At 45.5% G+C, this 26,147-nt stretch overlaps 2 protein-coding genes across 2 annotated transcripts in view; both read right to left on the bottom strand.

Annotated features, from left to right (window-relative positions):
• The window catches only part of LOC130131410 (potassium voltage-gated channel subfamily H member 3-like), a 45,372-nt gene extending 36,038 nt beyond the window's left edge, over window positions 1-9,334 (bottom strand). Inside the window, exon 1 of the mRNA XM_056301086.1 lies at window positions 9,259-9,334. Coding sequence (XP_056157061.1) covers window positions 9,259-9,334 — 76 coding nt within the window. The remainder of the gene's footprint in view (window positions 1-9,258) is intronic.
• A 2,473-nt stretch (window positions 9,335-11,807) lies between these two features.
• LOC130131409 (histone-arginine methyltransferase CARM1-like) lies at window positions 11,808-25,411 on the bottom strand. The gene is made up of 14 exons (XM_056301085.1): window positions 25,334-25,411; window positions 25,047-25,194; window positions 23,896-24,021; window positions 22,916-23,079; window positions 22,611-22,715; window positions 21,466-21,576; window positions 20,260-20,437; window positions 20,036-20,126; window positions 15,636-15,717; window positions 15,398-15,483; window positions 15,172-15,261; window positions 14,021-14,158; window positions 13,731-13,820; window positions 11,808-11,862 (listed from the first exon to the last, which is right to left on the bottom strand). Exons 1-14 carry the CDS (start codon window positions 25,409-25,411, stop codon window positions 11,808-11,810), a joined length of 1,542 nt encoding a protein of 513 aa, XP_056157060.1.
• Between the last annotated feature and the right edge of the window lie 736 nt (window positions 25,412-26,147).

Raw genomic sequence — 26,147 nt, 5'->3', positions numbered from 1 at the left:
GATGGATAGATAGATAGATAGATAGATAGATAGATAGATAGATAGATAGATAGATAGATAGATAGATAGATAGATAGATAGATAGATAGATAGATAGATAGATAGATAGATAGATAGATAGATAGATAGATAGATAGATAGATAGATAGATAGATAGATAGATATAGACAGGAATGTAGAAAGATGGATAGATGGATAGATAGCTAGATGGATAGATAGATAGATAGATAGATAGATAGATAGATAGATAGATAGATAGATAGATAGATAGATAGATAGATAGATAGATAGATAGATAGATAGATAGATAGATAGATAGATAGATAGATATAGACAGGAATGTAGAAAGATGGATAGATGGATAGATAGCTAGATGGATGGATAGATAGATAGATAGATAGATAGATAGATAGATAGATAGATAGATAGATAGATAGATAGATAGATAGATAGATAGATAGATAGATAGAGACCGGAATGTAGATAGATAGATAGATAGATAGATAGATAGATAGATAGATAGATAGATAGATAGATAGATAGATAGATAGATAGATAGATAGATAGATAGAGACCGGAATGTAGATAGATAGATAGATAGATAGATAGATAGATAGATAGATAGATAGATAGATAGATAGATAGATAGATAGATAGATAGATAGATAGATAGATAGATAGATAGATAGATAGATAGATAGATAGATATAGACAGGAATGTAGAAAGATGGATAGATGGATAGATAGCTAGATGGATAGATGGATAGATAGATAGATAGATAGATAGATAGATAGATAGATAGATAGATAGATAGATAGATAGATAGATAGATAGATAGATAGATAGATAGATAGAGACAGGAATGTAGATGATAGATAGATAGATGGACAGATGGACAGATGGGTGGACGGACTGTCACCCTTGTCTTGCCACATGAAACGAGTCTTGCTGCTGGTGCCTCTGCAGCTGAAAGCCGCGGCTCTTAGCCTCTGTGAAATGTGCTAGTTGGCTTGCGATGCCTGATAAAAAGCCCAGTCCAAGAGCTCAGAGTGGTTGCGGTATCTGAATGACGAAACGAAGTTGATGTTAAAAACGTTGTCGGACACAGGTCACCCAGACGTCTGCGTTCAAACTGGCGATAATCGTCGCCAGAGGCAATGAGATGGACACCCTATTTCAGAAACCTGGGGGGGTACGAAGTCCTGAGCTCTGTGGACAGGGCGGCCGTTGAAAGTGAATGCAGAGAGAGAGACAGAGAGAGAGAGAGAGAGAGAGAGAGAGAGAGAGAGAGAGAGAGAGAGAGAGAGAGAGAGAAAGGAAAAGGAGGATGATTTGGGGGAACAATGGTGAAGGATGAAGAGAGAGAGAGAGAGAGAAGATGTGGAGTTCGGTGAAATGCAGCAGGCATGTCAAATTGTCCCGAGAGCGCTCCTTGAAAGTGAGCAGAATTCCTGCTAAGCTTCTTTTTTTTTTCTTCCGAGGGTGGACCAGGGTACAAAAGCGGAGCGAAGGACCGCGGAAACAAAAGCGGTATTAGACGGAGACACGTGTGAAATTTTAATTCTGTTTGCTTTGAGAAGACGTGTGACCTTGGCGGCTTGTACGTGATGACCCCCGTGGCCGGGCCCCTGACTAAAGCGTGGACCGGCAACATGGCTGGGATTTGCAGCAACACCCCTCCCGTACATCCACTATATTTACTAAGACTTAAGCAAAGACAGACTTTCTGGGGGGGGGGGGGTTGGTTTATATCTATTTTGAATTATGATGGGTTTGGGAGTGTGTCAGAAAAGCTTGGGCTCCCTCTCTACATAAACAAGAGTGGGAACACAAGATACCGCAAATCAAGATGGATACGAAACATCTGGAATGTGCCTTTATGGCCGATGGCTAGGGAGGGGAAAAAAAAATAAAACTCATTCATGTGGAGTAATGAATATATAAGTTGATTCCCGGGTGTGTGATATAAGATGCCGCCCTGACAGATGCTTCGACAAGAGTGAGTTATGAGGGCCGGCGTGAATATTTCATGGCATATCTTTGTACGATAGGCGACGCACACGGCCGAGCCACTCGCTCCAATCCCATACCTAAATGAAAAGTGGGAGACGAGAGCACTTCCGCTGAAAGATGTGAGTAATCCAAGTGGAGAGAGCAAGCCGGCGCTGGAGCGAGGGGCAGGAAAAGGAAGCGAGGAGAGAGTAGGAAGATAGACGTGGAACAATATGGGTTAATAATTTAGCGGCTAATAAAGTATGTCCAGTTAAATAGACATACCGGTGTTCGTAGAAGTCCTTAGGGGTTGCCAGCTCTCTCACTGCGGCGGTGTGGGTATATGGTATTGTGTGACTGTACAGTGTATGTTCATATTATTCAGTTAGAAGGGCACTATCATTATGTAAGCTTGTGAGATAAATGATTAAGAAACCACAATTTGGACCTTAGCAGCGAGAAAAAAGCAAAAGAGGAAGCGGCGTGACTCACCAAGTCTACTTTTTCCGTAAATATTTTTTGCTGCTCTTGACTGATTCAAGCAGTCCTTTGTCCTTTTGCACAGCCAGCGAGAAGTCCTTACATGACAAGTCACGAGTTCACAGATATTTGAAGTTCATCTTTGTAAAATTAGCATTTTTTTTTTTTTTTTTTTTTGCAGGACGAGTGGGAGAAAATGGCGGCACGGTGGCGCAGTGGTTAGCGTGGTCACCTCACAGCAAGAAGGGCCTGGGTTCGAGCCCCGGGGTAGTCCAACCTTGGGGTCGTCCCAGGTCGTCCTCTGTGTGGAGTTTGCATGTTCTCCCCTTGTCTGCGTGGGTTTCTTCCGGGTGCTCCGGTTTCCTCCCACAGTCCAAAGACGTGTAGGTCAGGTACTCAATTGTCCCTAGGTGTGAATGTGTGTGTGTGTGTGGGCCCTGTGATGGCCTGGTGGCCTGTCCAGGGTATCTCCCCTGCCTGATAAGCGGTTCGGATAATGGATGGATGGAGTAAGAGAAAATGTGGGAAATCTTTTTAAGTAAGAAATATCCACGCTGACAGCCGCCGTTAAGCTAGCCGTGCTAGGTGCTAGGGGAATACGAGGCGCCAAACCGGACAAAAGCCAAGCGAAAATTGCAAGTGGAAACGAATGTACGCGAGAGATGTTGAAGGACTGCTAAGGTGCGCGAGAGAGAGAGAGCGAGTTACCGCACGAGAGAGGTTAAAGGACCGTTTAGTGCATGGCAGAAACCGAGGTACTTGCACGAGAGAGACCGAGTTATTATTGTGCATGAGGGAGGATGTTACTGTGTGAGGGAGGATGAGTTACACCACAAGACAAAGACCACTTTTTCCAAAGTGACTTACACATTCAAAGAGTAATTATCAGTACAAATAAACACTCTTATATCTCATGCAAACACATTATATACAAGGACAAGCCTCTTCAGACATGTGGTAGGCATGTGTTCTGTTTATTTCTGATAAAACAGAGACTGATAAGGAGCAAGCACCATGCTCTGAGATTTACTGGCGGCCTGTCCAGGGTGACTCCCTGCCTGCCGCCCAATGACTGCTGGGATAGGCTCCAGCATCCCCGTGACCCTGAGAGCAGGATAAGCGGTTCGGATAATGGATGGCTGGACATATGCTGAGTAAACCAAGACGAAGTGTGAATTACTGCAAGTACGCCTACTACCATAAGAGTAAAATAACCCCGAGGAAGGTCTGGGTTCGAGTCACAGATCTGGGCTTTCTGGGTGGAGTTTGCTGATCAAATCACCTGCAGTGTTTTTGTAAAGTAAACCCCTCTTGCACAGTAACTGGGTTTCTCTCGTGCACTAAAATGGCAAGCTCACCTCTGGCGCAGTAACTTGTCCTTTCTCACGCATTTATCTCCGTTTCCTCTCTCAATTTTCGCTCGGCTTTTGCCCGGTTTGGCGCCTCATGAGGGCGCGGAGCGAGGAGTGGATGTCACGTGACATGGAAGAGCTGAGGCAGGGTCGGTCTTTGCCTCATCGTTGCTCACTGAACACAGTGTGAGAACCAACTACTCATGTAGTTGGTTCTCACATCTATGAAAACATTGGCCTTCGCACCAAAAGTGCAGCCAGAGGCACGGATAGCATCTGCCTCGGTCCATGGCCTCGAACTTCCTGCATTCAGGAACGGTAGTGTTTAGGAGCAAGCTGTGGCAAAAGGAGCAACTATTCTGGCTAGTTTTACTGGAATGTGTGTAATCCTGAGACAAATTATGAATGATGAATCAAGAAAAGTCATAAAATTGTGAGTTATGAATAATAAAATATAACTTAACATGTAATCTCAACATTTAGTTTTAGTTTTGGTGAGGCACTGCCTACCCTGCCTACCCTGACTGCACATCACTGACCAATGGTGTCCTTTAGTGCAGGAAAATGGTGTAAAATCTACATTTACACAATGGATTGGGGGGTTGTCCAAGTGGTCAAAGTTGTTTCAACAGTGGGGTTCATGAAATAGTCCATGATGGAGGACTTAAAAACCCGACTGTCAGAGGTGGATGCGAGCTCTTCGGTGTTAATCCTTCACATGTCTCATTAGGTTAAACCATAATCAGTCTTCCTCGCGGTATTTGTACCATGTGTTTCCGTTTCCTTTAAAAGCCTCAGTCCTGAAGATCTTCACTATACGTTCGGCTTTCTGACACAAGTCCTCAAAGCTTGTCGCATGCGGGTGAAAACTGAGCATGTTCAGGAAGCAGCCAGTAGTTTGTCAACACGATTTAAACCGCTGCGCCACCCTGCCTTCTGCAATTTGTCGTTTGGTGATTAGCTGTGAGTGAAATTCCTGTAGCAATGGACCCGGCGCCCGGACGCGGATCGTGTCTGGGATCCATACTTTCGATTTCTGCCATGTGTGTGGCTTTGATTTATGCACCTTGGTTATGAGGCAACCGACTATGGCACCCAATTACTCTCCCCATCAGGTGATACCACTGGATCCTGAGAAACGGTGCCCCGACGCTACAGCGTTTCCTCCTCTGCCGCACACGTTCCCTACGGACAGGGGAAGCCTGTCACAGCCAGCCTTTTAGTTAGGGTAATGAAGTCCGGGCCGTGGTACAAAACCACTTAGACTCAGCCTGCGGAGGCTTTAGGAGCCTCTTGGCGATGATAGCAGTGACTGCGACAGCCTGTCAGAACACCACATGCCCCATTACCAAATTTCTGAGACCGCGCACGCGTGTGTGTGTGTGTGTGTGTGTGTGTGTGTGTGTGTGTGTGTGTGTCCTATTTCTAAATATGTGGGGGTCATGAGTTAGGAAAAGTGAAGACCTTTGTAGTAAGTGTGGACAATTCTGCCACTCCTCACTTCTCCAAGGGTCTATTTTAGGGTTAGGATTTGGGTTTAGGGTTGATTTTAGGGTTAGGTTAAGGTTAAGGTATAGAAAAACAAATGTGTGTGTGTGTGTGTGTGTGTGAGAGAGAGAAACATACAAAATCACACGCAAACATGCATACATGCAAACGTGCACAGAAAGAGAGAAACAAATAACAGACAGAAGGGTGAAAAGAGAGAAAGAGGACAGAGACAGAGAGAGAAGGACTGACAGATGGAGACCGAGGCGGCGACAGATGATCACCAAGTCACTTAAGTGTCTGGTTCTTTGTCCCAGAACCAGTCCTCCAACGCACCGGGTAAAAACACTTGACCGAAAACAAACACGCTTTCACTCTGGATCAGCTTCAAAACCGGAGCCAGGGGCGTTCTGCCCCAACGCCCCAAACAGAAAACAGAAAAACCATCGGCATATCACTCACTGCACCGTCTCGTCCTCTCTTGCACTCTGTCTCTTCCTGTCTCCCATCAAACCAAGCTTACATGTAGGCTACTTTACTTCTTACTCGAGCTTAAAGATGCGTCCCTGCTAATCACAGAGATGTTCAGGTCCGGCCTGTTGGGATGACGGGCCGTTGTGTGCCATGTTTGCAGGGTGTTTGCATATGTCAGGCTTTCTCAATACGATTCTTAATCAATGGCTGTTTCCATGTATTTTGGGGAAGCCATTCAAGGCTCTAAATGTCGTATTCATGACCCAAAGAGGTTTTGGCTTCCTTATTTCTGCCAGTAAATAGTCCATATGCCAGGGCCCAAAACATGAGGAAGCGAGACACATCTCGGCCCTCTGGGTCTGCACGGCATAATAAATGAATCTTCTTGGTACGGTGGTATTCCTATGAATGGTTATGAGGTGGATTTTCAAATCACCCGGGGCCCTCATCACTTCCTCTGACAAGCCCGGGTGTCTGATTAAAACTAGGACGGGAAACCGAATCAGGCAACAGAGAAAAGCAAATTGCGAAATATTTTCATCGTCGCGTTTCTATGGAGACCCTGAAACACAGCGTGCACATGCTCACATACATCTCAAGACAATCTGGTGAGCAACGGTGTGCCTTGACCTCCGCACACCGTCATACTGCGGATGTCATTTAATCAGAGCTAAAGACTATGAGGAGCGCACACACATGAGCTAACACCAGTCACCGCCACTTTGTCACCCTATAAATTGTGCGGTGTCACGCTGGATAAATGAACACCCTCCACCGAGCTGTGCCCTGAATAGGTCCTCTCACAATGTATGTGTACCATTAAACTATACTACATAGGTACTATTACATGAAACTATACTATGTGTGCAGCAGATAGCATACTAATATGACAGATGATTAGCTGTTGTACTAATATGCATATGCTATGTGTATACCACCTGCTGATGGCTAAATCCGAATGGTAAAATGTCAATATTGTAACGATTTCGATGCAGTTTTACATAGAAATTAATGAGAGTTACTTTTGGCCATAATGCACTTCTCAGATTATGCAGTCGGGAGACCAGATGCATTTGTATAATTGCATAATGCATGTATAATTGCTAAACATGTGTTATCAAACCGTGTGATGAGTCAAATTGTAATCCACAGTGGGTAAACAAGCCTTTAACAGCAACAGCATTACGGCAGATTATGTGCAAATACATTTGTATCTGACACCATCGACTGTCATCAGCATTTGGCCGTGAGGCTTCGTTTGGGTTGGTAGCTGACGTCATCACCCCCACCCGTGTACAAAAATCAGCGCATGCGCAGTAGGGTTAATGAAAGGAATAATTTAACGGGTTAAATTCTGCGCATGCGCCTGGGAACCAGACGCCTCTGCAAGCGCCATGTTTTACGTTTGCTCAAGCACCTCCCTCCCATTCTGACCGATTTCCAGTCGACCTGGCCCGGGTCGGGCCAATTACAACCGTTTATCGGGTTTGATACGATGACGTACCTTTATTTCTCCCCCCCCGTCCCCACCCGCTTCTGATTGGCTAGTACTCGTCGCCGCCGTTGGTTAACTTTAGGGTTAGGGCGGGGTTAGCCAATCAAAGGCAGAGTAGGGGCGGATCTTCCCGGAATGCGGGTGGGGGGAAAAATAACGCACACGTACAGAGGAGCGCCGCTGATGGGGAACGGTCTTGTTGAATCCGTTATCGCGACAGTATTCAACGAACTGGATGATATATTTTCTCCAAAAGAATAAACAACTTACACGTAAAGCTTTTATTGTTAAGAAAGACTCTTTTTTCCCCCGTCGTTTAGTACACGTCACACGTTTCGCCGCTCTGATTGGTTGCAGGTCTATCCAATCGCGTCCAGAGTCGTTTTGGCGTGCGTTGGGAAAATGAAGACGAGCTGAGAGCAGCAATGCTAACTAGCGTTTGTGAATTCGTCTGGTTCCCTGGCTATTCCACTTAAGTGCGCCCCCCCCCGTCCTCTTCCTGTGTCTCTTCTCTCACCCTCCGCGTTTAAACTCATTAGCTCCTTTGGATCTAGAGAAGACAAGCCCCGTAGCTTTATTCTCCGAGATGAAGGGGTGAGACCTGGCAAGCTCCTCCACCCTAACAACTCACTCCTGAAAGTCCTCGGCTATACGTCTTGATCGCTGCTGAGGATGCTGTGTTTGATCCCCTCTTGTTATATAAAGACATGGCGAGCTGCTGTTTGCTTGATCCGCTGCAAGTTGTCTGACAACTCAAGTTCACACTACGTCTCGTTTTGTTTTTGTTTTTCAGGCTTCATTCTTGCGTTTCATCCTCAGCCTAATGTTGCGTCATTCTCATCCGTCGTTTTTGTTTCGGCTTTTGTTCGTGTTTTTATTTGCGACGACCCCCCGGCGAGATTAGGCAGTATTTGGGTAATGTGGGAAGGGGGGTGTTTTGCCGAGGACGTGTTTCTACCGCTGCTCGTTCGTGTGTGGAAAATTCCCTTTGCCATCACTGACTGTTATAATGAACCACAGCACTGGAGCTTTTTTTTTTTTTTGCCTGGTTGCCTTGTCAAAAGTACAGGGGAGGGAGATGAAAGTGTGATTCAACTTTCCAATTAGTTTCTGTTGAAAGATAGCACATCCAAAACGTGTGAAAATTACACTTAAAACATATTTAGTGCGTGTTGGTCAACCCCTGGCGAGGTGACAGGAGCTGGTGTCTATTGCAGCGAAGCCCTTGTGGGACAAATAGTTTCATCCTGCGAGCATCTCACCGTACAATGAATCCTGTACACTTGGTGTGTTATCTGAACGTGTTGCATAACAATTTAATAACCTTGTCTCCCTATTGCGACTGAACTTTGACCCCCCCACCACCAGCCTTAGCATGTCTACTGGTGTGCCTGGCACACCAGTAGACAAAACAAATCCAGCAAATAGAGGCAAATCCAAACAAATCCAGCAAATATAGGCTGGTGGGTCCAGCAGACCCTCATGATCTGACTTGATGTTACGTCATTCAAAGTTACGCGTGCGTGCGTGCGTGCGTGCGTGTGTGTGTGTGTGTGTGTGTGTGTGTGTGTGTGTGTGTGTGTGTGTGTGTGTGTGTGTGTGTGTAAGTAAGTAAATCATTTGAGGTGATAAGAAAATATACAGTTCCATATCTTTCTCTGTCTGGTCATCTGTCTATACATGTGTATGCCTCTGGTGCACACACCTTCACACCATCGCACTAAAAGCAGACGATGACGCTGTTTGACTGGTTTGCTGCACCAGTTCACAGTCACACGACTCGGAGCTGTTAGGACACGATGTTAGGATGCTGAAAGTTTTTCGTTTGTGTTTGGCAACGGGAACCCCCCCAGCTGTCACTCGCCAATGTGGTGCAGACGTACACAAGTGCTTCTGGTCAACAAATTTGCGTAAAGGGCGCAGTTGGCCACATCGCCGGAACTGCGCGTGTAAACATATGGCGCGGTTGTACTTACGGGTTCCGTCGAAACGGGTGGCGATCGTGTCCAGGAAGGTGTTCTGCGGGGCGATCAGACCTCTCATCACCGGCATGCGGGACCGGGTGGACGCTCGTCTCTCCCGGCGCTCCGAGCCATTGCCCTCGGAGGAGGCGGACACGAAGCCCGGGAGGAACCTGGACGTACCTGGCGCACCTCCCAGACCCTGCAGGAGGGCGCCGATGCGAGAACCGCGGGACTCCACTTTTCACGCCGTTGTTTGACCACTCAGGTGGTCATTGCAAGCGAGAAAGGGAAAGAAGAAAAGAAAAGGGGGGGAAAAGAAGAAGAGCAGAATGGAGGAAAAGTGATGGCAGGAAGACTCCCATCGACAAACTATCACATTTCTCACCGCTGCAACGCGCTGCGCTCCCCATCTCTCTCTCTCTCTCTCTCTCTCTCTCTCTCTCTCTCTCTCTCTCTCTCTCTCTCTCTCTCTCTCTCTCTCTCTCGCTCTCTCGCTCTCTCTCTCTCTCTCTCTCTGCCTATATCCCTCTCTCTACCCCCCCACCCTCTCACACATCACACACTCTCTCTACTCTGCTCTTATACATGTGACCGAATAAAGCTCGTCAGATCGGTCTCTGTTGAATCCACAACATCAACAAAGTAAACCATGGTTTGTGTTTCGGACGACAAGTGCCTCAGTGTTTACGCGACAGCCTCGTTTGGTTTATCTCAGGAAATCAGAATGAATGAATGAATGACAAGGAGAGTCCACGACTGCTCCATGCACAGTGCGCCAGCATCGTTACTGGTGAGACAACACCGCCATCTTCAGGGCTTCGTCTGCCATTGACATGGAAGGGGGTCCAAGCAGTGGGATTATAACCCTTCACATTTTTAGTTCAATTTTCACTTCAGTTCAGTTCAGTTCAAGTCATTTTAACTTAGTTGATGCAGCTCAATTACGCGATGTACATGAACAACAGAAGTGCGGAGACACAGATTCATCCAAATCACCGAGGAGAGCCCAAGAGGAAGTGATGTAGTTTTAACAGGCCTACATTCCGTCTGGTGGACACTTTCACTAATGCACCTTGAAAGAAAAGTCGTTTTTACATGCGTCTCACATGCTGCTGCGCCGTATAGGGGAAGTAGTATCACATTATCCGGGTAAGGATGAGAGCCCATCTAACCTCTATGCCTCCATTCTCCCTCCATGCAGTGCAGAGTGCCCTCATACTGTGACTCATCCTTAGCTTTGCATTGCCTCCTGCAGCAGTGGCTCATTCCACTGGGGAGGTGAGAGGGTTCTCAACTGCTGCAGCGATGGTTTGTTAGAATAGCCGGTTTCTCCGGATCTCACGGACCAACCAACAGCAGCAATGTTGCTGAAGCACGGCCTCTTATCAGTTCCTCATATCAGTATTTCGCAAATATGTACTCTGATGTTCAGAATTTAGATTCCAGGCTTGGGGCCAGTCAGTGTTGTAAACATTGGTTCAATACAAACTCACAGAGGTTGCCCAACTTTCAAATTGCCATCTGGTAGATCTCTCTCTCTCTCTCTCTCTCTCTCTCTCTCTCTCTCTCTCTCTCTCTCTCTCTCTCTCTCTCTCTGTTTTTAAAAGGCTTTTGAGAACGACTCTGACTGCGGTTCGACACACAAGGAACTTCCATTTTGTTCGCCTCTACATTATTAGTCTTTGTCTATTTGTGTGTTTAGGTGTGTATGTGCTGGTGTAAGTGTATGTTTAGATAGTTTATTATGTGTTTGCTGAAAAGCTCACTGCTGGTATTTACCTCACCTTCACAAATACCTGCGTCTTGCTTCGTTGTTGTCGTTTCATGCTTGGTGAAAACGAGCAAAAATAAATAAAAGTTGTTCCATTTATGACCACTAGAGGTCAGTATTGAGCTGCGATTTTGGCCGGGCTCGTTGTTTACACTCGTGCTTGCGTCCTGTTGCTCAGTCTAAATAGGACATTTATGACCTTATGGCCTCCACTTGATATATTGTGACTTTTTCCTCGGTAAATTCGTCAACGTTGTCTCGTATTTCCCAGTCCTGCTCCACCTCTGTGTTTGTGTGTATTGGGTTATCTTGTAACAGGAAGGGTAGGCTGTAATCTAATCCTGGCACCCATGTGTCCCATGTTCTGGTCTTGTTATTGCATCACACGTCTGTCCATGCACATAACGTGGATCTGTTTTCCGTGCACATCATCCTGGCATGTTCCTGGAGGCCACTCTCATCATTTGTAGTTCACCGAGTACCATTTGGTTATCTATATTCATGTCTGGCATGGTTTTCACAGAATTGGCAAACAGGATGGTCTCTGAGGTGAGGGAGGATTCCTGTTTTCGCCCATGCGGTTCACCTCGGCAAACTCCTGAAATTGAAGCTTGAGCTCGCTTATTAGCAGTAAGTGCCCAGCTGAAACCTTTTTTTTTTTTTTAAAAACCCACTGTAAGTGGAAATCTCGATTCTGTTTGCATTTAACACGGACCCTGACCTCCAAAAGTCACGCAGGCCCTAAAGATGACTGTTTTGTGCAAAAACGGATCCATGTGTGTTTGATTTGTCAGAGGGCATCGGTAAGTGGACACCGAACGGGGCAGCTGCCAAACAACACAAACCTACAGACATAAAACGAACACGGAAGTCAATCAGCACATGTGAGAGAGAGCCTCGACCTGAAACTGTATATGGTGGGCCTCACAAAGCCGGTTTTCATAGCACGGACACCGATTTGGGGAACGCAAAACCTGAACCTGTCTAGGAAATGGAGTCAGAAGAAGTTGTTTATGGTTTTGGTGAGTTTTGAACGTTCTCCTCCATACAGACGGGTGCAAATTTGGAGAAATCCAAAGGATGCCATCGAATCACCCGGAATGTCGGCACAGGCGTCCATCCTATGGGAGTCATTAGGTCTTCTGACTGCTCTGTGTGTTGTGCGACGGCCAAGGAAAACAGGGCCAGTCTCCAGAACCAGCTGCACGCCATACAGCAAGCACCGATTCCTTCTGATGGTCTGACTTGTCTAGATGAGAAGGCCCCCACACGGATTGGCCGACAAATTCAAGAGTGGCACCTGTCAAAATGCCAGTCAAACTGCCCCCCACCCCCCTTCCTCCTCCTCCTCACCCTGTGTCAACATCACTGAATCTTTATGGTATACAACAAGTATGAAGACTATTTTAATCCTCTTCATCTCTTCAGAAAACAATTGGGCAAGATATATCACCAGAAACGTGTCGGTGAACCACTTTAGGTTGTTATATAACAAATTAATTTTCTTTTTCTTTTTTTTGGAACTTGCACTAAAATCCACTATTAGGGTGTTTAAAATGACATGAGGTTCTGTCATCTCGCATTTTAGATGTCCTTGCCTTCCGAACGTGTTTTGGGACGGGGCCCAAAAAGTAACAGCCAAAAGAAAAGGACGGATGACTAAAAGACCAAAAAGTGACTGGATCCATTAGAAATACAGAGTTTATAGTTCATTGCTTTGCTTTGCAATTGGACATGAATTGACCTCATCTCGGAAACATCAGTTACACACGTTTCCTCTGTCCTACATCGGACCGTACAAAAGAGTATGGTGTATTTATACAACGGTGTGACATCCATTAATCTTGTTCCTTGGCTCATGAAAATATAATTGTGACAAACCAAAGAATCGACCATGAAAACCCATCTAAGCATCGTGGTCTGGTATTGTGCCACATCAGAGTACCTAGACAGCAGAGACAGAGAGCAAGAATAATTAGGACATGAAACATGTTTTATCACTAATAACCATATAATCCTCATCACTAGCATACTATCACACAGCATGTTGTCACATGAAACGGCGGGAGATATGATGTGTTAGATTAGACTGGATTAGTAGGACCTGATTTGGGATCTATATCCTCCATATTCTGTCGGTACTTCCCAGTGTTATGTCCATAAACTGTCCTAATGACCGTAGCCACTAAATGTACCCATGCACTTCTCACCATCACTCCTGCAGGAGAGAGGCTCCTCACCGCGGCCCCTCCCCCCCTGCCCCGCCCCGGCTCACAGTCTGGATGGCTCTAGTCGTGTAACCAGGTAGGCATCCTGCAAACAACGGCCACAGGTACACACATTTAGCATCTTCGTGAACTTGTTGAGGTTCGATCACGAGTAGTCAGATTGTGACCTGGATATGAGGAATTTATGGCTGAAGAGATCTGATCGCTTTATGTTGCTTTAAGATCCGATAGCAATGACAGCAAAATCTTTATTTCCAGACATATCTTTCAGTCATCAAAGGATAAGAATTGGTGCCTTGGCTAGAATGACTGACGGAGTAATGCAATAGATATTAGACACACTTAACATATCTCTACAACAATGCACATATTATCATTTTATAAATTTTCAATAATATGAAACTTGGGTCAAATCTGAGTGACTTCTTATAACTGGCTTAGGTTCATCCGTTTGGCTGGGAGGAAAAGAAAAGGGATCAACTGACCTGAAGAAAGGGTTTTTGAGGTCCAGAGTGTTGCCGGATCTGAAGCCAGACTGGTCGACCATTGCTGTGATATGGATGTCGTAACTCTGCCTGCAATGGGAGAAGGAGAATCGAGGCGATGTTAACCATGTTTCACGGTTCTGATGGCCGCCTCAGTGGCACATCTGAAATCTTGAGACCCACTGACGGCTACTGTGACACAAGTGAACTGGATGAGGGAAGCTAGATGAGTCACAATGAGGACAAAAACGCACAGGTGAAATCATATCCCCGGTTTCCTCCTGCTTTACCTCTTGTTGGCAGTCAGCAGGACCGTCCCAGACAGAGTCTGTCCCAGCTTGGCAAACAAAGGGGTCTGCAGCAGACACCTGACCTGATACCAGCGAGTCAGTGGTTCAGTAGGAGCTGTAGAGAGCCACACGACAGACCTCCAGACAGATGGGTGGAGATAGTTTGGAGAGAGAGAGAGATGTACCAGGGGTATGGGTAGAAAAGTAGGTGTGTAGCAGGTCAAGAGGAAGGAAGCAAATAGCAGATGAGAGCGAGAGGAAGACAGAGACAATGCTAAACATTAAGAGTTGAGACATCGCTGTTGCTCTAATACTTTCCAATAAGTGAAAAGGTGTTTAATGTCTTGCTAAAGGACACTTAGACAGAGAGAGACACACAGGCTTTTGAGAAGGTCAGACCTGTGACCTCTCTCTGTTGTTCCCATTATCCAAGCCGCTTATCCCAATCGGGGTCGCGGGGATGCTGGAGCCTATCCCAGCAGTCACTGGGTGGCAGGCGGGGAGACACCCTGGACAGGCCGCCAGGCCATCACAGGGCCCCCCCCCCACACACACACACACACAAACACACACACACACACACACACACACACACACACACACACACACACACACACACACACACACCTAGGAGCAATTTAGTACAGCCGATTCACCTGACCTACATGTCTTTGGACTGTGGGAGGAAACCCACCCAGACACAGGGAGGACATGGAAACTCCACACAGAGGACGACCCGGGATGACCCCCAAGGTTGGACTACCCTGGGGCTCGAACCCAGGACCTTCTTGCTTTGAGGCGACTGCACTAACCACTGCACCACCGTGCTGCCCATCTCTCTGTATTTCTAACCGATAGGCCATTCTGACCACCAACTGGCAAACTGGTATTTCATCCGGTCAAATGCTGGACTGTAAACATCCTGGCAGAGGCCAATATCACTCACCTGCAACACTCAGGTTAAATAAATAAATGAATATAAAGGATTTTATGCAAAACAAACACAAGATCAAACTCTCACTGACTTCATCTGAATTCCCCTAATTCTTCTTTGTGTGTGTTACCGGTCCGTAGCGTTGTGTATGTTTGTCGTCTTGATTTTTTTTTTTCTCTCAGAGTTAAAGTGAAGCCAGTGTGTGGTTTTTGGTTACCTGGATCCTCGAAAGGCCACATCAAACCAAAAGGCCAGGCCATGGATCAGACCAGACTGGAGCAGGGTGAACACAAAAGGTATCTCCATTCTGAAATGCACACACACACACACACACACACACACACACACACACACACACACACACACACACGAGAGAGAGAGAGTTAAACAAGTTAACAGATTTGAAAGGGCTTATCCACATTAGAAATTGTTTTGAAGCTAACCTGTGCACATCCTCCTCTTTTGCCTCCATGAAGTCGATGCAGTGCTTGACAGACGTGGCCATCAGTATCTGCATGTCAAAGGTGTCCTGGAAAAGGCCATTAGATAAACAATGGGTTGACATTTTTACATTACACCTTGTTTTTCAACTTTTTTTACACATTTTTATTCTAGCCATTCTGTCATCTGAACTCTGTTATGTCGTGGTTTAGCTGTGGGAACGGGTCTTCCTTCACTCACCACTATGGGCTGTCTGAAAAACTCATCGACAGCAGCACTGTGAAGACTGCTCAGGTTGATTCCATAGAAGCACCTCTGTTGCCTACAGAGAGAAAGATGGGATGGGCAGAGAGACAGACAGAGACCGTGAGAAATAACTCGCTGTCCATCAAGACAACCATAATGTTTGAATGTGAAGCTGTTGTGAAGGTGTCGTGGTCTATACCAACTGCATTTACCAGGGATAGACTTGAAAAGCAAGTTCATTTTTCTTATTATGCAGCACCTGGCAAATGTGTACCAAAAATGGCAATATTATTATTATTATTATTGTTATCAGAATCATTTATTGCCAACTACAAGAACATACAAGGAGTTTGTCTTGCTATGTTGGTGCAAGAGGGAAAAATAAACAGAAAATAGTAAAGATAACATTTAAAAAGAATACTTTACAGAATATATAGATATATACAAGATAAAATAAAAATAAAAGTAAGGTACAATCAACACTAGTTCAGAGTTGAACATGAGACCACGTAGCAGCCCCTGATGCCCGGCACTGGGTGGCAGGAGCTGTATTTACAACAAGTTAAATGAGAATTTCAAGAAGTTATTTAAAGAATAAGAGTTATTTACAGGGCAGTGAAGGTTTTATGCAAGGTGTCTATAAACAGAGAGCACAGAGGAGAAGATAAAAGGGGATGAGGGTTGGGTGGGCACCAGTGTCAGGATCTGTGGGTGTCTGGGGGCTTGTTAGAAAGACCTACTACTGTAGGGAAGAAGCTGTTCTTATGGCGCAAGGTTCTGGTTTTTATAGACCTTAGCCTCTTGCCAGGAAGGAGTGTTTTGAAGAGATCATGGCCTGGATGGGAAGGGTTGGCCGTGATCTTTCCTGCTTGCATCAGTGTCCTGGAGGTGTGTAGGTCCTGTAGGGATGGCAGGTTGCAGCCAATCACCCTCTCAGCAGAGTGAATGATATGCTGCAATCTGCCCTTGTCCTCGGCAGTGGCAGCAGTGTATCGGATAGTGATGGAGGAGGTGAGGATGGACTCAATGATAGTGGTGTAAAAGTCCACCATCATTGGCTTTGGCAGGTTGAACTTTTTCAGCTGTCGCAGGAAGTACATCCTCTGCTGTGCCTTCTTGGTGAGGGAGCTGATGTTGAGCTTCCACTTGAGGTCCTGGGTGATGATGATGCCCAAGGAGCAGAAAGTTCCACAGTGTCGACTGGGGAGCCACACAGGGTGATGGGGGCAGGTGAGGCTGGGTACTTTCTAAAGTCCACAAACATCTCAACTGTCTTTATAGCACTGAGCTCCAAGTTGTTTTGGCTGCACCAGGACACCAGATGGTTAACCTCCCACCTGTAGGCAGACTGCATCCATCCCATCCATCACTTCAGTCATACTTTTGACAGAGAACAAGAAGATGCTCTGGACGGGTCACCAGTCTAATATGGATAGGCCTTTTCAGTATACATGTGCTGGCTTGGCCTGACTTGGTTTGATACGGCGCGTCAGCCCAGCGCGGCTGGGATTTGCATTTCAATCACAACAGGGCTACCCGCTTGAAGGTGTGTCTTTAACTGATGACGCACTTGTCTTTTACTTATTTTTTTGTGTATTTTATTTTGGCTTTTCAAATAGTATACAAACCACACAGCCACACGCTGACAATACAAAAACACTCACTGTACATTACAGTCTATTTAAACCGTTCAGTGAATATGGAGCGGCCAGGCAGGAGGAAAAGAGGAAGGCCAAAGAGGAGGTTTATGGATGTGGTGAGGGAGGACATGCAGGTGGCTGGTGTGACAGAGGAAGACGCAGAGGACAGGAAGAGATGGAAACGGATGATACGCGGTGGCGACCCCTGACGGGAGCAGTCGAAAGTAGTAGTAGTAGTAGTAGTGTAGAGTGCCTTGGCTTCTTCAGGTGTTTTGAAAGTTAGACAGTCTTAAGTTGTTGTCCCGGTAGTGGGGTTCATGTTGTCTAGCCCAGCGCAAAGCACATTCTCTGGTACTGATGAAAATATACTATGATGGTTCTGGAAGCAGCTCCTCCTTTGGGCTTAGGAAGGAGATAGCGGTGGGCCCTCTTGAGTTCTGGGGGCTTGTCAAATATACTTCTGGGCCCATGATTTCCATCAGCATTTTAGAAACAAATTGAACAAGGTCTTGTCCGGTCTCACTACATTCAGGTACCTTTGTTATCCATAGGTTGGTTCGACGTGATCGGTTTTCTAAATCGTCAGCTCTGTCCAGGAGGTTTGCGTTGTCTGTTGCCAGTTTATGAATGACTGCCTCTCACTTGGCAAGGTTTTCAAAGTTTCCTCCCGTGGTGCTTTCAACCCCGGTGAGGCGTCTCTGGAATTAGTTGATTGTCTTGTGGAGTGCGTCCACTGATGTCTGCAGAGGTGTGATAGAGTTATTTTGGGGGGGGGGCTTTTCCCCCTCTTTTTCTCCCCAGTTATACCTGGCTAATTACCCTATTTTCTGAGCCGTCCCAGTCGCTGCTCCACCCCTCTGCCGATCCAGGGAAGGCTGCAGACTACATGTCTCCTCCAATACATGTGGAGTCGCCAGCCGCTTCTTTTCACCTGACAGTCAGGCATTTCGCCAGGGGGACGTAGCACGTAAGAGTTCCGACTTATTGTAGCTGAGGGGATTTATCAATGTGGAAAAAGTAGTTAACAGTGAAAAAGGAGAGCCCTTTGCCTCGTGACTTGGTCCTACGCTACCATAACTGGAAGTCAGACAACCTTGTCTTGAGTTGATGACGTTTAAGAGCAGTGCCCTCTTTAGCGCTGTTTACTGTTGCACTGTGCAGTGGCTGTTGGTAGCTAGCTTCTTATCATCATGGATTTTCAGGCTGTTGTTACGGTTTGGCTAGGCGTCTACTGCTTACGGCTTGAAAAATGGAGACAGGATGACGCTTTGACGGGAGGCTTTTCAAACATGTCGCTGAATCGTCACCGAACGATGACGTTGACTAGTCCCTGAATGATGACGAAGCCCATCTGACGTCACCGCAACTTGGCTGGGGGCGGGTCTGGTGCGTTTTGACCTGACTCTGGAGATGGTCCATCTTGGGCGCGGCGCGGCACAACTCGGCGCGTTTGAACTGGCGACGGAAACGCAAGTCAACGTGGCATGGTTTGGCTTGGCACAGCCAACGGAAAAACCCTAACGGTGTGTTAAATATCTCAGACACAGTCTTGACACGGCTTTTGTAGATACGAGTCTCTGAATAGAGGCAAAATCACAAATTTCCCTCCCCCTTCCCAGCAGCACAACTAAAATGGGATTGTGCAGACCATCAGCTTATAGTTTACCTTCATTCCTCAGAGCTGACCGAGCCTATCAGCCCCCCATACTGTTGGAGCCATGGGGGATGCAGACCATAGCAACACAACACACACACACACACACACACACACACACACAAACATGCACAACTACAGTATGTGCAGGTATGAATGCAGGCAATTGCACTAGCTTGCGAAATACATGGAGGCCTGCACCATTTTTCCACAAATCTGAATGTGGGATACAACAGACAGCATTGGTATTTCTGCATGTATCTTTGTTGTCATAATTTATATTGATTTTGTGTTTGTGTGTAACTGCAGGAGCCATAAAGACAGGTTGTGGGACTTGTGCTCGGGGCTCTGAGAGGACGATTCGCAGGGAAAGAAATTTTTCTTGTCCACGGGTCACCCGTAGCAAGAACGCCTCGACGCTCACCAGCCAGTTCCAGTGTTTTTGCCAGCCAGCTAAACTTCTGAAATGCAGCAGGACCTCAAGATGCTGGTTTGTTTACCTGCCAATGTGTCTGGTAGATTAGATGACCCTACCAGCCACGGGGCTCCATCCAAAAGCGTTTGGCTGGAGGTAATTTCCAGCCCGATGGTATGTATGAGTCAGAGCTGGGCTGAACTGGAGCGTTTTATCCCTGACAGGAAACACGCCTGGTTGGGGTCACGCCCCAGTGCTAGCCCCTAAGCTGGGGGTCCAGCGCTGGGAACACATGTGTGAGTGTGTAGTGTGAATGGTAGATAATGAGAGGGTGATGTGTTTGTGTCTAGGTGTGTGTTTGCGTGGTATTTGTGTATATGTGTGCGTGTGTGTGTGTGTGTATGTGTGTGTGTATGTGTGTGTGTGTGTGTGTGTGTATGTGTGTGTGTATGTGTGTGTGTGTGTGTTCCAGAAGGAGAAAGGCAGCTGATACAGTATGTATGAGTGTGTGTCTGTTAGTGTGTGTGTAATAGAGTGAGACAGAGTTGGAGAGAAGGGAAAGCTGTATGTGTGTCTGCATGCAAGGACCTTTGTGTGTGTTTATTTGTTTGTGTGTGTGTACATGTATTAAGTTGCTTAAATGCATACAATATGTGCATGTGTGTGTGCGTGTGTGTTTTCTTGCCAGAAACTAGCACGTGCATAGTGTTCAATGTAGAGCTGCTCATCCGTGAAGGGGGCCAGATGGATATCGCCTGAAGATGGAAACATCCGACCTGCAGGGGGCGAGAGAGAGAGAGCGACAGAGAAAGCGGAAGAGAACAAACGACAAGATGAGAAGACACAAAGAAACAGGTGCGCACAACCAAACAAAGTAATGATCAAAGCACAGATTGGCTCTGTTCCTACCGTTGGGTTTGAGCCACTTCCTGGCGTACAGGAGGCTCTCCAGCATCCTCTCGTTGAGCAGCATGTAGCCGATTGGCTCAGAGATGATGACGTCGACCATGTCAGGACAGCTGACTTCCTCCATGTTCCCCTCAAGGACCATGATACGATCTGATACAGAGTTACTCTGGACCATGACCTGTGAGGAAGGATTAAAACCACAGTGGTAGTAGAAATGTATTACTGGAGCATGTATGCCCACATTAACATGAGATGAGTTGAGCTTTGTACCTGTGACATCTCTTTTTTTACCCATAATCCTACCCACCACATCGCCATCGCACCCAGACTTGTATCTGTTGTGTCATTATGGTACCAGGAATCCCAATTAAGACCACCTCCCAGGGTGTTAATGATGTACCATTACACAAAGCACATTAGTTTTGAAAACCCATGTTCAAAATCTCACGTTTTCCTTGTCACCTCAGCCTTGAACGAACCTTTTTTTTTGTTCTTATTAAAAACGGAAAGCACCCCTAACCCTGATGAATCTTAGGCCAGATGTGGCTGCAACCCATTAACTCCTCAGAATGTATCGCTCTGTAGAGCGCTTTGTATGTGTGTGTGAGTGTGATTCTGCGGTTTCCATCTCAGCTCCAGTGGAACCAAAAACACACACACACACACACACACACACACACATACTGTCAAACTATCCATCAGGGTTTGGTGTTTGAAGATTGAAATGTTCCTTATCCTTTGAGGTTCTGTTGGCAAGTCCGAGCTACGAAAACAAAGATCACATTTTGAGGCTGTGGAGGTGAAACTCTCCTCTTCAGTCGAAACTAGCAGCACTTTGGTAAAAGCAGATGACAGTGTTGATGGGAATAGAAAGGATTTAGTCAGCATATGTGTTTTAGAGACATAATTATAGTAACTTGACTTTATAAGTTGCTGATCTGCTCGCTCCATCACAGGCCAGTGTTGAATCACGTCAAAAGTTAACAGTACCGGGTGTATGTGTGATATATTATATGTATATATACTATATTTTATGGGTTTTTCGTTGCTTTGAGCACTTTATTTTTGTTGATCCCTGTTTTTCCTCTCTCTTCGGGGCATTAGCTAGAGAACTTGTCGTTCTGTGCAAGCTGATCTTATAATGTTGTCTTTCTCATTGAGACGCCGTGAAGACAGCCACTGTTCGAGCACACTGAAAATATGTACCTCCGCATACTTGGCCATGGGGTTGGCCTCAACAGCGTATACTTTAACAGCTCCTGCCTGGACAGCGAAGAATGACAGGATACCAGAACCACAACCCACATCTAGAACCACCTAGAGAGAGAGAGAGAGAGAGAGAGAGAGAGAAGGAAAGAAATTGTCCTTGTTTCTTGGCTATGGTGAAATAGTGTGGCGATTTCATCCATATCGGGTTTTTTTTCCGGAAACTGTCAATGGTGTTGATAGAAGTGCTCAACTAATGAGGAGTGGAATATCAATACAGATGCAGGAAAAAAAACTTTTAATACATAGCAGCCATGTAGTAAATTTTTTTCCTCCATCTGTATTGAGATATTTATTTATTTATTTATTATCTAACCACTTTTGTTAATCCCCGTGGGGCAATTCTTTTTTCTGCATTTAACCCATCCTAGCTGTGTAGCTAGGAGCAGTGGGCAGCCACCGTGCAGCACCCGGGGACCAACTCCAGTTCATCTTGACATGCCTCAGTCAGGGGCACAGACAGGAGTATTAACCCTAACATGTATGTCTTTTTTGATGGATGGGTGGGAGGGGGGATGTGCAAACTCCACACAGAGGACAACCTGGGATGACCTCCAAGGTTGGACAACCCCGGGGTTCAAACCCAGGACTTTCTTGCTGTGAGGCGACAGCACTAACCACTGGGCCACCGTGCCGCCCCACTTGCACATTTACTTGCATTACGTACATTTGAACTTTTTAAGCTTATATTTAATTTAAACCTCATTAGCTATGTGTTTAAGAGGGGGCAAATTGATTAATCAATCAATTAACTATGCACAAAAATGATGAACGGTAAATTAGTTGAGTTGTTGAAGCCATACTGTGGAACGAGTCACGTGCAAACTTGCATCGGCTGTTGTCATGGAAATCGCCTCACATTGTAAGACCGATGCCTGCCGCCATTATAGTTTGCATTGTTGTTTACAATTGCAATGCCTCATATTGCGACTAAATGGTTCCCCTTCGAACGCTGACTGGGCCGGCCACCATTTAGATGAGCCTGCCATTTTGAAATTGCTTTCAGTGAGAGGGAGCCAGAATGCAGCTTCACGAAAAGATCGGCGTGGTCGACCCGTGAGTCTTGTTTTTGCTGCGAGGCTTACCTTGTCTCTGAAGTCAACCTCATTGATTAGGATAGCCCTCTGGTAGGTGGCTGTCCTCAAATAGTCCTGAAGCATGTTCTGCTGTTGGGAAAGACAGCCATGGGACTACAGAGAGAGAAAGAGTGAAGGAACAGTTGCTTAAAGAACCATATAGTGTATTTTCATCAATCATTGTTAAATCACATCACATAATTATATATTCATTATTGCATGATATAATTGTAAAATCAATACAGTTCTGTAATCAATAAGCAAAGTATTGAATTCTGGTCTTTACCCCCCTAAGTACACCCAGTGGAAAGTACCTGGACATACTGCGGTACAGAAGGGCATGCAGTCTTGCAGGGCTCTGGGTCTTTTTCTCCATCGCTCTTTCCATCCATGCTGCCTCTTCCATTTCTTCCTTCGCACCGTTCTCTGGCCCCTTTGTCATTTCTGCTCCACAGCAGCCTGAGAAATTTCTGAATATCTGGAGAATTGAAAGCCAGAGGTTGTTCCGAATGTCCTACCTGTCCGAACTCCCAAATTGCTAGCCAGTTCCCAACGTCTGATGTAATTATCCATTGTGCTATCGAACCAGGGCAAGCGCAAACGGGGAGCCCAAGCCTGGATAAGCCTAAGCCTTGGTAGTTTGCACTGTTTCCAACCATGTGGGTGCATCAGTTTAAACCTGCAGTCCTAACACATGTATGTTGGGTGCACTGGAGACGGTGAATGACTGACAGTGTACATGGGCCTTTGCAATAGACCAGTGACCTGTCCAGGATGTCTCGCTGTCTTTTGCTCAATGTGTGGTTGAATGGATTAAAGAATAAAAAAAATGAGCAGTTTAGAGTAGATGTTCAGAACAGTGGAACGGTGACTCAGCTCCACTTCCTGCAAAACTCATTCATTTGATTTCTATGCTGCGTCCTTAGACAGGCTAAGACTTGCATGGACCAATTGCAAAACACCTTGAACAAGTTAAGCAACGGGAGTACGTTTCTAAGGACAGCGTGCGGAGTATTATGAGAACCCTCTTAAGGTTAAGTTGCACTTTGTGTTAGGAAATACAAAGTCTTCATGGTAAAAAAAAAAACCCTCTTTAACTGGCCGTCACCTGTTTGCACACATGGCGTGGGTGTATCAGGTGAAATCAACAAAAATCCGCTTATTTTTCACCTGGATGTAACTGGTCAGTCTGTTTGTTCATTTGTGAAGCAAAGGGAAAATTCTGATTCTTCTTTTAGGACTGTAATTTACAGTATGTATGTGAAATTAAGCCATACTGTACTTTTAAACTCACCTGTTTGTATCTCGAACTGTAACAGAACACTCAGGTTGCCAGAGGTTACCAGGAAAGACTGGCATCCCACCCGGCAACAGTCAGTCTCCTTGGAAACTATGACTTGAAATACAACCACTCCATCACCTGTGAGAAGCGATTTCAAACATACTTATGGAAAATAAAGCTCATTTCGCAAAAGGAGCAAAAAGAAAAGAGTTCAAGTGTAAATTTGTTTTGCACTAATACAACTTTTTTTGCTTAAAGAGTGAGATGACTAGTTTCTTTTTAGTTTTAGTAACTTCATGTGTGCACACTTTTGTGTGTGTGAGCATGTGTATCGCAGCAAGCTCAGATGTGTTTGTATTGCAGCAAGCAGACACCAAGCAGCTTCAAGTCTTCATTGTGGCAGTCACACACACACACACACACACACACACACTCACACGAATGCACGCACACATACACACATGCGCACACAGTGTTGTGAAGCATTCTGCAGGTCAAGCGATCACACAGAAAGGGAAAGAACTATGCACTACAGGAAGAAGAAGAATGTCATGCACAAGTGCACATACAAACATACACACTCAGCAGCATGCACAAGACCAAAAAGCACATACCAAGCAAACACGTACACTTGTGCAAATGCACAGGTCTGCTTTCAGAAATGATTTAATAGATGGATGGATAGATAGATACATACATACATACATAGATAGGAAAGAAAGAGAGAAAGAAAGTAAGAATGAAAGCAAGATATGAAAACACAACTACTGGTAATAATATGTATTATGAAACACCAAGCAGCTTGCAAGTAGCATATTGTTTCAAAGTTGCCCTCTCCATTCCACTTCTTGAATTTCAAGTCACACTTTTATTTTCATTATTGCAGATTTTTTTTCTCCAGTACAGTGTTCTCTTAGCATGTGTCACTATACTACTATGTGTGTGTGCCTGTGAGTGTTGTTTATCTATGCAAAGGCTTTGGTTTACATCATTAAACTTATGTGTGCTGCGTGTGAGGAGTGAATGCATGTGTTTTTGTCACGTGAACATCATCTCTGTTTGACATGTATGTGTATGTATGCCTGTATGTGCACATCTGAGAACCCACGCAACACCGATGTCCATGCATGAAGCGTGTGTGTTTCCCTATGTGCAATGCTTACCATCCTGTACAGTGAGCTGCTGAGCCTCCTCCTGTCCAGCGGTGAGGAGTAAGGTCAACACCTTGTCTGCTCCCTGTCGGCACACCTTCACCTCCTCTTCTCTGTTCCATTCCTCATTCAACTGCTCTTCCGCTCTCAACTGTACCTCCTTCATATAAGAAGTACATCAAATCAGACAAGATTATTTAAAAAACATTTTCACAAATTCGCCGTTCTCTTTACAGCAGGGAAAGAACTGTCATACTCCCTGTGCTCCCTCCCGAGTCCCTCAGTGTTTTCTAACACACCTCCTCATCCTTCACCTCCTCCTGCAGAGTGAAGACTCTAATAGGGAACGCCAACGTCTCTTCTGTCCTCTCTTCCATTCTCATATGTGGGGCTGCTTGTCCAGGTTGTCGTTGCCAGGGAGAGGAAGGAGGGGTGGGGGTGCTGGAGAGGGGAAAAAACGGAGAAGGGGAGGAGGAAAGGGAACATAGGGAGGGAGAGAGGGAGGGTGAATAGAAGGAGGAGGCGGAGAGAAGTAAGTGAAAAAAGGAATGGAAGAGAGGAAAAATTCCATGCTGGAGAGTGACAGAAACAAGAGAGGTCTCTGGTCATCTATAGTTTTCTTGGTTGGATTCAAACAGTTCACTTGTCATTAAAGGGTTAACTGTTGGCCAGTTTATTTAAACAATTCCTTGTAAATGAAATTAACGGTTGTTTAAATTTGGTTTCAGTAATTAATTTGCAAATAAATGCACACGATAGTTCTCAAGGTTAATTTGAACAGTATTTTTTTCAGTGAACTTTCTAGACTGGATTTACTATAAAAAATTTGGAGTTCTCTAACTAGCAAATAAGTACGTCACAATCATTTAGGATTTCGAGATCGTCTGTAAATTTGCGATTATGAGCAAATCAAGGCTTTGACTACTTGTAACGTTATGGTGGGAATATTTGTCTCAATAACATTCTTGTTATTGAAATGCATTGAAATTTTATATTGAAATATTCGTAATTATGTATTTGAAATGCCTTTCCGAATGCGAGACATCATAACTTCACCAGTGTTGCCAGTATTTTATTGGTAAATTTCATTGCCAGACTTTGCAACCCTTCCTG

The sequence above is a fragment of the Lampris incognitus genome, chromosome 21 (assembly GCF_029633865.1).
Source record: "Lampris incognitus isolate fLamInc1 chromosome 21, fLamInc1.hap2, whole genome shotgun sequence".
NCBI lineage: Eukaryota > Metazoa > Chordata > Actinopteri > Lampriformes > Lampridae > Lampris > Lampris incognitus.
This window is presented reverse-complemented; position numbering and strand designations above follow the sequence as displayed.